The sequence below is a fragment of the Schistocerca piceifrons genome, chromosome 3 (genome assembly GCF_021461385.2).
Source record: "Schistocerca piceifrons isolate TAMUIC-IGC-003096 chromosome 3, iqSchPice1.1, whole genome shotgun sequence".
Lineage (NCBI taxonomy): Eukaryota > Metazoa > Arthropoda > Insecta > Orthoptera > Acrididae > Schistocerca > Schistocerca piceifrons.
The window spans coordinates 433,363,051-433,379,358 of record NC_060140.1 but is presented as its reverse complement, the minus strand read 5'-3'; the positions used below and the strand labels follow the sequence as shown (position 1 = coordinate 433,379,358).

General features: G+C 45.7%; 1 protein-coding gene across 3 annotated transcripts in view; it reads right to left on the bottom strand.

The window, feature by feature from the left end:
- Nucleotides 1–16,308, bottom strand: part of LOC124789923 (ubiquitin carboxyl-terminal hydrolase 10-like) — a 138,502-nt gene that overhangs the window by 57,720 nt on the left and 64,474 nt on the right. For all 3 annotated transcript variants that reach the window (XM_047257445.1, XM_047257444.1, XM_047257446.1), the window contains one exon: nucleotides 12,133–12,297. In XM_047257445.1, coding sequence (XP_047113401.1) covers nucleotides 12,133–12,297 — 165 coding nt within the window. The remainder of the gene's footprint in view (nucleotides 1–12,132; nucleotides 12,298–16,308) is intronic.

The window sequence follows — 16,308 nt, the reverse complement described above, 5'->3', positions numbered from 1 at the left end:
GACGACGACGAGGAGCAGGACGACGACGACGACGACGAGGAGCAGGACGACGACGACGACGACGAGGAGCAGGACGACGACGACGACGACGAGGAGCAGGACGACGACGACGACGACGAGGAGCAGGACGACGACGACGACGACGAGGAGCAGGACGACGACGACGACGACGAGGAGCAGGACGACGACGACGACGACGAGGAGCAGGACGACGACGACGACGACGAGGAGCAGGACGACGACGACGACGAGGAGCAGGACGACGACGACGACGAGGAGCAGGACGACGACGACGACGAGGAGCAGGACGACGACGACGACGAGGAGCAGGACGACGACGACGACGAGGAGCAGGACGACGACGACGACGAGGAGCAGGACGACGACGACGACGAGGAGCAGGACGACGACGACGACGAGGAGCAGGACGACGACGACGACGAGGAGCAGGACGACGACGACGACGAGGAGCAGGACGACGACGACGACGAGGAGCAGGACGACGACGACGACGAGGAGCAGGACGACGACGACGACGAGGAGCAGGACGACGACGACGAGGAGGAGCAGGACGACGACGACGAGGAGGAGCAGGACGACGACGACGAGGAGGAGCAGGACGACGACGACGAGGAGGAGCAGGACGACGACGACGAGGAGGAGCAGGACGACGACGACGAGGAGGAGCAGGACGACGACGACGAGGAGGAGCAGGACGACGACGAGGAGGAGGAGCAGGACGACGACGAGGAGGAGGAGCAGGACGACGACGAGGAGGAGGAGCAGGACGACGACGAGGAGGAGGAGCAGGACGACGACGAGGAGGAGGAGCAGGACGACGACGAGGAGGAGGAGCAGGACGACGACGAGGAGGAGGAGCAGGACGACGACGAGGAGGAGGAGCAGGACGACGACGAGGAGGAGGAGCAGGACGACGACGAGGAGGAGGAGCAGGACGACGACGAGGAGGAGGAGGAGCAGGACGACGACGAGGAGGAGGAGGAGCAGGACGACGACGAGGAGGAGGAGGAGCAGGACGACGACGAGGAGGAGGAGGAGCAGGACGACGACGAGGAGGAGGAGGAGCAGGACGACGACGAGGAGGAGGAGGAGCAGGACGACGACGAGGAGGAGGAGGAGCAGGACGACGACGAGGAGGAGGAGGAGCAGGACGACGACGAGGAGGAGGAGCAGGAGCAGGACGACGACGAGGAGGAGGAGTAGGAGCAGGACGACGACGAGAAGGAGGAGTAGGAGCAGGACGACGACGAGAAGGAGGAGTAGGAGCAGGACGACGACGAGGAGGAGGAGGAGGAGGAGGAGCAGGACGACGACGACGACGACGACGACGACGACGACGAGGAGGAGGAGGAGGAGGAGGAGGAGGAGGAGGAGGAGGACGACGACGACGACGACGACGACGACGAGGAGGACGACGACGACGACGACGACGACGAGGAGGAGGAGGAACAGGACGACGACGACGACGACGACGACGAGGAGGAGGAGGAGGAGCAGGACGACGACGACGACGACGACGAGGAGCAGGACGACGACGACGACGACGACGAGGAGCAGGACGACGACGACGACGACGACGAGGAGCAGGACGACGACGACGACGAGGAGCAGGACGACGACGACGACGACGACGAGGAGCAGGACGACGACGACGACGACGACGAGGAGCAGGACGACGACGACGACGACGACGAGGAGCAGGACGACGACGACGACGACGACGACGAGGAGCAGGACGACGACGACGACGACGACGAGCAGGACGACGACGACGACGACGACGAGGAGCAGGACGACGACGAGGAGGAGGAGGAGGAGCAGGACGACGACGAGGAGGACGAGGAGGAGCAGGACGACGACGAGGAGGACGAGGAGGAGCAGGACGACGACGAGGAGGAGGAGGAGGAGGAGGAGGAGGTGCAGGACGACGACGAGGAGGAGGAGGTGCAGGACGACGACGAGGAGGAGGAGGTGCAGGACGACGACGAGGAGGAGGAGGTGCAGGACGACGAGGAAGAGGAGGAGGAGGTGATGCAGGACGACGACGAGGAGGAGGAGGAGGAGGAGGTGATGCAGGACGACGACGAGGAGGAGGAGGAGGAGGTGATGCAGGACGACGACGAGGAGGAGGAGGAGCAGGACGACGACGACGAGGAGGAGGAGCAGGACGACGACGACGACGACGAGGAGGAGGAGGAGGAGGAGGAGGAGGAGGAGGAGGAGACGACGACGACGACGAGGAGGAGGAGGAGGAGGAGACGACGACGACGACGAGGAGGAGGAGGAGGAGGAGACGACGACGACGAGGAGGAGGAGGAGGAGGAGGAGCAGGACGACGACGACGAGGAGGAGGAGCAGGACGACGACGACGAGGAGGAGCAGGACGACGACGAGGAGGAGGAGGAGCAGGACGACGACGAAGAGGAGGAGGAGCAGGACGACGACGAAGAGGAGGAGGAGGAGCAGGACGACGACGACGAGGAGGAGGAGCAGGACGACGACGACGAGGAGGAGGAGGAGGAGGAGGAGGAGAAGCAGGACGACGAGGAGGAGGAGGAGGAGGAGGAGAAGCAGGACGACGAGGAGGAGGAGGAGGAGGACGAGGAGGAGGAGGAGGAGAAGCAGGTCGACGACGAGGAGGAGGAGAAGCAGGTCGACGACGAGGAGGAGGAGAAGCAGGTCGACGACGAGGAGGAGGAGAAGCAGGTCGACGACGAGGAGGAGGAGAAGCAGGTCGACGACGAGGAGGAGGAGGAGGAGGAGGAGGAGGAGCAGCAGGAGGAGGAGGAGCAGCAGGAGGAGGAGGAGGAGGAGGAGGACGACGACGAGGAGGAGGAGGACGACGACGAGGAGGAGCAGGACGACGACGAGGAGGAGCAGGACGACGACGAGGAGGAGCAGGACGACGACGAGGAGGAGCAGGACGACGACGAGGAGGAGCAGGACGACGACGAGGAGGAGCAGGACGACGACGACGACGACGACGAGGAGGAGCAGGACGACGACAACGACGACGACGAGGAGGAGCAGGACGACGACGACGACGACGACGACGAGGAGGAGCAGGACGACGACAACGACGACGACGAGGAGGAGCAGGACGACGACAACGACGACGACGAGGAGGAGCAGGACGACGACGACGACGACGACGAGGAGGAGGAGCAGGACGACGACGACGACGACGAGGAGGAGGAGCAGGACGACGACGACGAGGAGGAGGAGAAGGAGGAGCAGGACGACGAGGAAGAGGAGGAGGAGGAGGAGGAGGAGGATGAGGAAGAGGAGCAGGACGAGGAGGAGGAGGAGGAGGAAGATGAGGAAGAGGAGCAGGACGAGGAGGAGGAGGAGGAGGAGGAGGAGGAGGATGAGGAAGAGGAGCAGGACGAGGAGGAGGAGGAGGAGGAGGAGGAGCAGGACGACGAGGAGGAGGAGGAGGAGGAGGAGGAGGAGGAGGACGACGACGAGGAGGAGGAGGAGCAGGACGACGACGAGGAGGAGGAGGAGCAGGACGACGACGAGGAGGAGGAGGAGCAGGACGACGACGAGGAGGAGGAGCAGGACGACGACGACGAGGAGGAGCAGGACGACGACGAGGAGGAGGAGGACCAGGACGACGACGAGGAGGAGGAGGAGGAGCAGGACGACGACGAGGAGGAGGAGGAGCAGGACGACGACGAGGAGGAGGAGGAGCAGGACGACGACGAGGAGGAGCCTACAGTCCACTATTCTCAGAAATGCTTCACTTTCTGCTCTAAACATCTTAGGAGTGTGAACAGATTACGTGTGTCTTTCACCAAAAGATTTGTCAGCTTATTCTCAAGTTGCAACCGACTGTGTTTCAATGTTTCCTTCATTGTACATTGAGTATTTGTCTTCCTGTTTGCTAACAATCTTTTATCACTAAAAATACCTTCCCTCACGGTAGTGAAATCGTCTTCAAACTCTGTGTTGGCATAGAGGTAACACTTATTTGTGTCATATTTCTTTATGTTTTTTCATAATAAATCTTACCAAAAATAGTGTGTTCTGTCAAATGTTTTTCTGAGAACAATAAAACTAAATTTTTTTGTAATACACAGACATACATATGTTAACTGCAAAATATGAGAATTTTAGTTCAAAAACACATGAAACAGCAGGATGTGCATTAGATCTGCTACATGGCACACATTGGATTCGCTTCTATCAGGGAAGCGCAGCAATAGGACTTTTGTTTATGGCACAGGTTTTTAGTTGTAGAACAGAACACTGAAAATCAGCACTTCAATATCTGCTCATTATTATTTTTATTATCTATTGTAAACAATGTCTAGGTTGTGCGGTAATATTATTGTATGGTGGTAGAGCAAACTCAAGTGTTTCCATAAGAAATTATTGTACTACTCATGCAGCATGATTTAAATTAATCTAGATGTCACACATGACAACTGCGATGTCTGTCTGGCATCACATATCCTCTGTCATGAGAAACTGTTAAAAGCAAACCAAGAAGGCAAGAAGTTGATTTACATGTTACAAAGGTAAAAGAGCCCTAGTGCGTGGTTTTTGTAATTAAGTACAAAAATTCATAGCTTAGTTGATGCAGTAAATTAATGGTCTCTGCGAAACATGTAAGATTTTATATTATTAGCTGTGCCAATGTGTCAGACATCAGTGCATTAAGGTGTTACTGGGACGGAGTTCTTTAGAAGAAGGTATATTCATCACATATCATCTAGTGTTTCAGTTCATTACACAACAAGCAAATTTTTAATGTTATGTACAATCTCAGCATTGAGAAAAAAATCAAGATACAATTTCAACATTAAATTACAATCAGTTATCACATTAGTAAACTGCTGCCACCAGATTTATGACATTTTCACACAGGAACAGAGAAACTTCCACATTTTATAAGAACTTTCAATTATGTATTGTGTACATTCCACACGATCTGTTCAAAAAATTGCAGAACATTCCAAATTTTGTGCCAATGGTGTGTTGGGGCAAAATTTGGTTGGCACCCCTACACATGCCTATGTTTAATGTGTAACTGCTGAAATTTCATTATTGTATGGCTATTAGTTACTGTTCAGTGCTGTATCCAGTAGAACGTTGCATTGCACTGTTTGAGAATTTCAAGATGGCACAGTTAGAGGAGCAATGCGTCCACATTAAATTTTGTATGAAACTCATGAAAATCTTTACAGACACACACTAAATGATGCAGGGGGCCTACGGTGATGACTGCTGTAGCTGTACTCTGTGTTACAAATGGTTCTCACAGTTTTTAACAATGGCCGGATGGAAGTTGAAGGTGACCCTAGTTCAGAACACTCTTTGATGTCTACCAATGACGTTCAATGTCAGGAACATCAATGAAACTGTGTGTGTGACAACTGAAGACTGGCTGTCTGAGAGATTGCAGAATAATTCAACATTTCAGTTGAATCACGTCAGGAAATCCTGACAGAGCATCATGGAATGTATCATGCTGCCACCAAGTTTATCCCATTGCTCATTAGTCAAGACCAGAAAGACCTTCGCCTTGAAATCTGAAGAGCTTATGGACCACACAAAAGAGAACGAGATGTGCCTTAAGAGAATCATAAATGGTGATGAGACATGAGTCTATGGTGACACTGAGACTGAGGTTCCATCTTCAAAATGGGTTAGGAAATGTTCTCCAACACCAAAACAAGCGTGTCAGGTCAATTCTACATCTACATCTACATCTATACTCCGCGAGCCACCTTACGGTGTGTGGCGGAGGGTACTTATTGTACCACTATCTGATCCCCCCTTCCCTGTTCCATTCACGAATTGTGCGTGGGAAGTACGACTGCTTGTAAGTCTCCGTATTTGCTCTAATTTCTCGGATCTTTTCGTTGTGATCATTACGCGAGATATATGTGGGCGGTAGTAATATGTTGCCCATCTCTTCCCGGAATGTGCTCTCTCGTAATTTCGATAATAAACCTCTCCGTATTGCGTAACGCCTTTCTTGAAGGGTCCGCCACTGGAGCTTGTTCACCATCTCCGTAACGCTCTCGCGCTGACTAAATGTCCCCATGACGAATCGCGCTGCTTTTCGCTGGATCATGTCTATCTCTTCTATTAATCCAACCTGGTAAGGGTCCCATACTGATGAGCAATACTCAAGAATCGGACGAACAAGCGTTTTGTAAGCTACTTCTTTCGTCGATGAGTCACATTTTCTTAGAATTCTTCCTATGAATCTCAACCTGGCGCCTGCTTTTCCCACTATTTGTTTTATGTGATCATTCCACTTCAGATCGCTCCGGATAGTAACTCCTAAGTATTTTACGGTCGTTACCGCTTCCAATGATTTACCACCTATGGCATAATCGTACTGGAATGGATTTCTGCCCCTATGTATGCGCATTATATTACATTTATCTACGTTTAGGGAAAGCTGCCAGCTGTCGCACCATGCATTAATCCTCTGCAGGTCCTCCTGGAGTACGTACGAGTCTTCTGATGTTGCTACTTTCTTGTAGACAACCGTGTCATCTGCAAATAGCCTCACGGAGCTACCGATGTTGTCAACTAAGTCATTTATGTATATTGTAAACAATAAAGGTCCTATCACGCTTCCCTGCGGTACTCCCGAAATTACCTCTACATCTGCAGATTTTGAACCGTTAAGAATAACATGTTGTGTTCTTTCTTCTAGGAAATCCTGAATCCAATCACAAACCTGGTCCGATATTCCGTAAGCTCGTGTTTTTTTCACTAAACGTAAGTGCGGAACCGTATCAAATGCCTTCCTGAAGTCCAGGAATACGGCATCAATCTGCTCGCCAGTGTCTACGGCACTGTGAATTTCTTGGGCAAATAGGGCGAGCTGAGTTTCACATGATCTCTGTTTGCGGAATCCATGTTGGTTATGATGAAGGAGATTTGTATTATCTAAGAACGTCATAATACGAGAACACAAAACATGTTCCATTATTCTACAACAGATTGACGTAAGCGAAATAGGCCTATAATTATTCGCATCTGATTTATGACCCAAATGTCAAGAGTAATGCTGACAGTTTTCTTTGACTCTGAAGAATTACTTCATCATGATTTTGAGCCACAGCGACAAACTGTTAATCGATGGTACTATCCGGGCATGGTACAACACCTACAAGAAAATGTGAGGCACAAACGGCCTGAAACATGGCAAGACAATCCATGGCTCTTGCATCACGATACCATACATACACATTCATCTCTGTTGGTGCGTGTGACTACTGTACACAATACGAAATCACTGTGCTGCCTCATCCTCCATACTCTCCTGATCTGGCCCCAGTGGAATTTTGTTTTTTATTTCCAAAGTTGAATACTCCGTTGAAAGGACGAAGATTTGCAGACAAGATAAAAGAAAATTCGTTTACAGCACTTCGTGCAATCCAGCAAGAGGCATAGCAAGAGTGCTACCGGAAGAGGTAACGGCATTGGAAGCAATGTATCAATCATAGAGGAGAATATTTCGAAGGAGACTATATACAAGATTGAATGGTAAGCGTAAAAAAAGAAACTGTTTCAGAATTTTTTGAACAGACCTTGTATACATAAAGTTTTCATGTCTCTATATATCATCATAAATTACACTCTGCAATCCTGAGTGAACAAAATGAGGAAGGAATGGCACATATCTGCATTAACGTCAAATTGAGGATGACATTGTACTGTTTGCATCGTGTGCAAATAAATTTCGGCATTGAATGGAATAGCGTAATACAGAAATTCTCAAAGTACCACTTAAAATGTAACTAAACTTGGCATTACAAGCATCTGATTGGCATACAAACAATGAATGTAACAACTCATTACACAATGAACAGATTGTGACAATTCAGAATTTGTGATAAACTGGGAGCTAAATTACAACTTCATGTTTTTGCTGAAAAGCATGAAATTGGGGTTTGAGTACCTGTGTGACAAAAATTTTCATTTGTCACAACATATTCATAAGACTGCATGTCCAACATCTCTGACTTTTTTTCATTAATGTTTCATGTCAATCTATCATCTTGAACTTCATCCCCACTGATCCACCACTCTCTTCATTTCAGTGAATATAATTAATGGTAGTCATTGTGGCCAAGTGTAGTTACATGGCTGTTATGAATAGATTGTATGTTTTGTACAGCTACTACTAAAATTGTCTCAATAGCATCTATGTGATGCAGTGATGAACTGAACTTGCTCAAAATACATCACAATGTATTAAATTACAACAAAACTTATAACAGTATGAAAAAATAATTGAATTAATTTAAATTCACTCACTATATAGTTCAGGCATTGAAAGTGTGATAAATTAGACTAAAATTGCCCCTTAAATTTTGAAAATGTCCTTCCTCTGACCATACAGACAAAACAAAATGCACACAGACTGGGCTATAGTGACTAGGCACTGCAGCCTAATTGGACTGCGCTGTAAGCAAGAATTAAGCCATATGTGCGATTTAACAATTTTTTTCTACTAATTATTACTGTTAGTACAGGAGGAAGACACTGACTATAGAGAGAGTGGTTTCTTTACCTCCTTCCATTGTTCATATTCCACCCAGGACTTTCCTGAATTACATGAGTAATTTTAGTTATTAATCTTTTCCTCCTACAACTATGCATCAGACTGCAAAAAACATTAATTACAGAAATGCTTTTTACCAGAATACTCTTTAGAATGAGTTCCTATCTCTGTTAATCATTCAGTGTCAAATCTATCTTTGTTAATTAGTGAGCATCAAATCAATGCTTCTGAGCCACACTGATCAACAATCTCAGCACACAATACATGGCTACGTGACCGCTTGGATTGCTGATGCAACATCTGAAACCCCAAATTCTTTCCACTGATGATTATATTTATTCATTTTGATCACACTTCCTCCCTCATTCTCAAATATTTTACTGCCACATGAACTTGTGAACCTAACTGATCCCCTTTCCACCCTCTTCCCTTATCCCAACACACATACTCACATACCTCACCCCTTCCTTTTCTCCCATGTTCCTGTAGGTTTTTAACTTATTTGTGCAAATTATTGTCTAGTTTTATGGACTTGCACTTTACATATCAGTGTGTGTTTTTGCATGTCCTTATGTACTAGATGGTTGTGAAGGGAACTGCGTAACAGAAAAATGTTATCCAGTTCCCATCACAACCATCTAATACCATTTGCCCACTTCCACATCATTATTTTATCGCCTACACCATCCCTGCCACAATGGACCCCTGCTCCACCTTTCTGCCACAGTGTAGAAAATAATACCTTTCTTTGGCCAACTCCCAGTCTCATACCCTGCTTCTTAAATGCTGCCTAACCCATGGACTCTGTCCCCTCCTCACCTTCTCAGATTCTGCCAATCCCTGTCCCTCACTAACCAGGTACTGCTGATCATCATCCCCACAGCACAGGCATCCTGGAACTACCTATGTTCCCTCCACAAGATACTGCTACTGTGGAATCCCTGCTACATACACCACTTCTCTGAAATTGAATCCCTTGCTCTCCTGCACATGCTATCCCAAGCACCTGGACCAGTATTCCAGGCATCACTTCAGTAAGTTATTCAACCTGCTGACATCCTACTGCCATCTTGGGGCACCACTATCCAAAGCCTACACTATCCACAGTGTTCCTCCTTGCCAACCCCTCGTAGCACCCAAGACCATGCCTAACTGACCTTTTCAACTTGTCACATCCCCAAAACTCCCTACCAACATTCAATTAAATCCAGTGTCAAAACATTCCCATAAAACTGTTGTTAATCTTTCCACCAAGCCCCTCAGTTCCACATACATTTCAGTCCTATCCAAATGCCTCTTCTTCAGCCCTGCACCCAAATTTAATCACGTTGTACTCGTCAAAGAGCTACTCTCCTTCTCCTGGTCCCTGCAATGGGAACACTTCTTTGCCACCAATCCCTCATACCAAAGCCAACCTAATCCCAACACTGAACCCTGCCTCTCCCAGTTCAAATCAGCATCCATCGGTGATATTCTACCAATTATTTGACACCACCTCCTATAAACTCTGCCAGAATGATACACCTGGAGTCCAACATAACCTCCAATCCCTGCTTAAAGCCTTAGCACTTCCTAGAACCTTGCCCTTGAATCCATTTGCCTCCTCATCCTTTGCATATTCACCTTTCATACGTTCCACAAAATCCAAAAGCCCAACAATCCTGGACACCCCATTGCAGCTGGTTATTGTGTCCCCACTGAAAGAATTTTGCCACTCACTAAGCAACACCTCCAACTAACTGCCCATAATCTAGCCTCCCACATCAGAATAGCAACTACTTCCTTCACCAACTCACCACCATGCCCACCCCTTTACCTCCTGGGATCCTACACATCACTGCTGATGCTACTTCCCAATACACCAACATCCCTCTTGCCCATGGTCTTACCACAACCGAACACTACCATTCCAAATGTCCTCCACACTCCAAATCCTCTACCTCATTCACCTTACTTGCTCTATCCTAACTCTCAACTACTTCTCCTTTGAAGGGAAGGTATACAAACAAATCTACAGCACAACCAGGACACCCTCCTATCCTAACCTGTTTTATCAGCTGTCTAGAGGATACCTTCCTAGCCTCTCAAAATGCCAAACCCCTAGTCTGGTCCAGGTTCATTGATGGTATCTTCATGAACTGGACTCTGGAACAAGACACCCTATCTTCATTCCTTCACAACTACAACACCTGCTCTCCCAACAGACTCACCTGTTCCTCCTAAACTTAGCATGTCACCTTCCTACATGTTGACTACTGCCCCCCCCCCCCCCCCACCCCCAATGACTCCATTCAAACCTCTGTCAACTTTAAGCCCAACAACAGCATTCACATTTCGACAGCTGTCATCCCTTCCACACCAAATAAATCCCTCCCATACAGCCTGGTCACCAGGGGACAGCGTGTCTGTGGTGACAAGAACTCCCTTGCCCAGTATGCTGAGTGTCTTGCCAAATCTTCCCTGCCATTTCCCCACGCTTACCCAATCCTCTCACCTCCCCCCAAGAAGCACATTCTCGTCCATCCCTATGCCACTCCCATTACCAAACCCTTGCCACTGGGATCATATTCATGTGGGTGACCCAGGTGCAAGACCTGCCCAATCCACCCACCCAGCACTTCCTATTCCCCTGTCACAGGCTTACCCTACCCCATCAAAGGCTGGGCCAACTGTGAAAGCAGCCATGTCATATGTCAAGTCAGCTGCTATCATTGCACAACTTTTTATACTGGTATGATTACCAACCAATATCGTTTCTACGTCTTCTTTCAACAACTTATTATATGTATAATTGTTGCAACTGATTGCCGGAAATTATATATAATGTGTGTGTATACATTTGAATTACAAAAAAACAAATAATAAAAAAAAGTTGCATAGCGCGGGATTCGATCCGGCGACCTTCGGAATACGAACCCGAGCGCTTACCGCTGCGCCACGACGCTGTAGAAAATTATTAATCGTAGAGAGTATTTCACCGCAGCGGCAGCGCAGCGACAGTTAATGTCGATTTTCTCAACAACGGCTGAGAAGTGCATCTTGGTGCTTTGCCACATTACACCTCTGGCCATGAGCTTTTATTATGCGCAGTATGAATCGAATCTGAATTTCACAATGGGCGGCCTCCCCTTGTCAGTACGTCACCTTTACAGTAAGTAGCAATCTATCTTTCCGTTATATTGTAGTCACTCCACAGTCTACCATTTTAACTTTCTTTAACACATTTCCTTCTATCAAATCATTCCCACACTTTGTTTTTCTCATCAGTTGTGGCTAGCGATATTTCATTTATACAACATGGATATCACAGAGCAAATAAGTTTCTGAAACCCAAGACTCCTGTGACATTTACAATTTTCAATTACCTAAGACGCAATAATCTACATCATACAAAAAGAAATAGAATTTTGTTAAGTTGGGATATGGAATACTACATGTATGTTATGCCATGAGCAATCATTTACATCATGCAACTCTTCATTAATTTAACATATTAACAGGAAACAGTTTTTGAATACACACGTCAAATTCTTCTTACTTCAACTACAAGCAAGGAAAAAGAACACAACAATTACCTCTATGTCAAGCTGTAGGGTAAAGAATGGTTGAACGTTATCTGTGAACTCATCCCCAGCACGCTGAACACGAGAGCGGAGCTGTCCTCTGAATATATCTGAGATGGGAGTTCGTCCAAAGTCAGCGCGGCGAGTGATGGAGCCTCTATTCTTTGGACCCATTTCCTATGGAAGATTTAACATAAAGAATATCTGAGGACAGATGGAGCAGTCAAATCCACACTTCACATTAATACAAAAATCACATACGCTGTTTGCATTTATTAATAAATCGCATACAAGTTACTAACAAACTTACAACTCAACTGGCTACCTTTTTTAATTAGAAAATCATGGACCTGCATCTTACACTGTTTAGCTTTACAGCATATTAATGTGTAATGTTAGTGATACACAAACAGAATAATGACAATGATATGTTCAAAAGTTTAGCTTGATCCTCCATTAAGAAATTATCAATCATTTTACATTGACATTTTGCACAAGAAAGAATTGGAAACATGCAGTTAAAAAAGCTGATTTGGAGTAAACTTATGGGAACTGTAACATCAATTAAAACCACTGTTACGTGGATATATTAATTTAATGGAGTTATAAGATGCACAGCACATTTGGCATATTCCAGTTGTCTAAAAGAGGTTCCTTCTAATAAAATCATTGATAGAATTCAAAGTAATATTCCATTAAACTCGTTAACTCACTTATAAGGCTCTCATGCTGTAAGTATACAGGTACCTTCAACGATTTGCAAGGCTTTTGGAGGGTGTTATGTGCTTCAGTGGTTTTGTTTGTGCATCCATATATGATTGTCTATCATATGGTGTTGTCAGAATTTATCTACCACCATTATGTGACCTGATCATCTAAACGGTACAGTACAAGTACAGTGGGTTAAAGAACTAATAATTGCACTGTTTAGAGCCCGAAGTTCATAGTCAACATATTCCCCTTCATCTTTACATCCATCCTTGCACAATGTGAAAGCATTTACCACATCACAATACATATGAAATTGCAGAATTCACGGAGTATAATCACACTGCCTTAAACATGTATCACAATATATTGATATAAAGTGGGATGCAGCCTTGTTACTGCAATCTGATAAACGGGCCACCTCTGGTAAAGGCATGGTAAGACATACATTTTTATTTGGGTATATGGACAGGAAAGTATAAAATCTCCTCACACAGTCTGGGCTTTCATTATGTCAGATATCTGATGATAGAATCACTGATACAACCAAAATAAAGAGAGAACTTATTCAGGGTGTATAAGTGGACAAGAAAAAAAAATTCTCTGGATTTTTCCCTGTTAAAATACAGCTTTTCTCACCTGACAATACCCCAAATGAAAGTACATTTTTTCCGTGTTAAGCAACAGTATACTTTCCCTTGAAGATATGAAACTTATCAAGCCTTTGAACCGTAAAAAGTTTTATACTCCGGTGTAGAGCTTCCCGGCACTTTAGGAAATGGAACTTTACAAAACACAACACGTTTTAAAAAGATCTTTGTACTTCATTATTCCTTCTGTCCCCATCACATTTTGCAAATCAAATCTGTTCATGTTTTCCAGTCTAGATTTCACTTTTGGTGCTGCCTTTAGCTTGATTTTTCATTGTGCTTATTACTAAATTATGATCTGACCCCATTTCAGCTCCTTGTAAGGATCATACGTCATTAATTGTTTTTATATGTTTGCTATCTATGAGAACATGATCAATCTGATTTGCTGTTTTCTTATCACATGAGTACCATGTTTCTTTATGTATTCTTTTATGAGGGAAGGTAGTACTGCTAATGATCATATTTGTTGATGCAGTGAAATTTATCAGCCGAATGGCATTGTCATTTCTTTCCTCATGCACACTTTCTTTTCCAATAGCTGGTCTGAAAATATCCTCTTTCCCTATTGCCTAATACTATCTTGATACCATGTTTTGGTAGTTTGTTTCACAGGTCTGATAAGCTTTCATAGAAGTTATCCTTTATTACATCATCTTTGTCATTAATTGGTGCATGACAGTTTATTAGTGACAAGTTGAACCACTTGGACCTGATTCTAAGATAGCATAGTCTTTCATCAATGGCTTCAAACTTTATTACTGAAGGTAGAAGATAATTTAGTACACAGAAGGCAATTCCAAATTCGTTATAACCATTTTCTTTACCACTGCTGAATATTGTGTACTTATCCATATCCTGTATATTCGGATCTAATAGTCGTTTTTCCTGTATTGCTGCTATTGCTACATTATTAATGTCTAGTTGTTTGCAAAGTTTTCGGAAGGATCCTGTTTTAAACATACTCTGTACATTCCATGTTCCAACTCTCATGTTTGATTTCCACTGCAAGGTCATCATATTTTGGGGTCCATTTTTCATCCGAGGCATGTGTGAGATATTCGTAATATTGGAGTTTTCCGTAGCTGGGTTATTAGCCCTGCGTACAACCCCCAACCTGGAGGAGCGGGTCTTTTTCTATACGGGTGTTCCTCCCTTAGCCTTTGTAGATTCCTCTACCTAGTACAAGGTAGCAGTGCTGATTTTGGTCCATCCAGAGAATTTTATTTCCTCAGTGCCCATCATATCTGTTGAGCTTTCTCCTACCCGCCACCTGGGGAGTCACCCATTAGGCGGCCAGCAAACTCCAGAAAAGTGATTGTGACTTTTTTTCCCCATTTTGTTCTCTCCCCCCCCCCCCCTTTTTTTTGCAGAGTACAGTGGACAGTGGTCTCACAGGGCATCACTGTGATTAGTTGGAGAGTACACCAATGACTAGCTCTTACAGCCCAGTCAGCCAAGTCCAAAAGAGGCAGACTGGAAAGGGGGGGGGGGGGTTATTTGTTAACCTGCATTAAATTTCCTGGTCCTAGGCATATTCCCTCTAAGAATGGTAGTTTCCGCATTTCAGAGGATGGAAACACTGCAAATTATTAAAAATAGATTTTTAATTGTATGAAACTGATTTTTACTGTTAAATGAAATGGGTTAGGAATCAATATTAAATGTTTGTACCACAATTAAGTCCAGTAGAACTGTATTAAAGGACACATTGTGTCCACAGCAGTAAATGACTGGAGGGGATTTTTTTTTTTTTTTTTTTTTTTGGGGGGGGGGTGGGGGGGGGTATAGATGCATCAGGAAAGAAGGCAGCTGGCCAGATTGTGGTCATGCACTTCCCTCCTTCATAGGTCTACGATTTGAAGAACCAACACTGGTGATTCCAGACACTCTCCACCCCCACTGTGTCACATAAGGCCACAGCACGGTATCTCACAAACTTATACCGGCCTTTCACAGCTCGCCTTACAAATCATTGGTGACGCAGTGAGCAACACATGCATATGGAAGTTGCTACATGGAGATATGAAACTAATGCAGAAAAAGCATATGGACAGTGTCTAAATATATATCTTCACATTGTTCTATGTTACTATTGGGAAAATTGATTCTCTAGTAATCCTGTCCAGCAACAATAGAATTCTTCTGGGAAAGGCAACTTCCCCAGCACAACAACGGACCATTTTCAATTTACATACAGTCTATACCTCCCTAACATTTCCTGTCCATTTCTCTTATGTAAATACACAAAATAAATTCACTGAGCTTGTTTTTATATTATGGATTTATTTTTTGTTTATTGAGTGAGTACTTACTACTACCTATTGTTAAGTTAACTTCTATGAAAAACGTTCCTATAAACAATGGCTGAGAAGTGCTTAATTTGTAAATGTTATGTCAGTGATTTAGTGTTGAGGGGAAATGAAACAGTTTCGTAAATGTGGCATCTTGCTGCTGTCTGTCATTGACAGCATATTGTTAAGTTGTTAAGTAATGTAACGGTGTTGTAGTCACTGGGTGGTAAATGAATGAATGGAAAATTCCTGCAATTCTCTCATTAGTAACTGTGTAACTGGTGAACAGCATAAATATATTCAATTCAGGAATTGCTGGCACTTGCAGGATGGGCTGCACTGAGTGTATCCGCGTACTACATTGCAAGATGGGTGTCAATGTCTGGTGGAAGAGGACTGATAATGTTCAAATCTAGAACAGTAATCCACTGTAATATATTGCCTGACATATGTTGATATATTTGAAGCCCCGTAACACCTGGGTGACATACTGCTGTTACAGAGCAAGCCAATTTAAGCCTCTGGGTCTCTTCAGA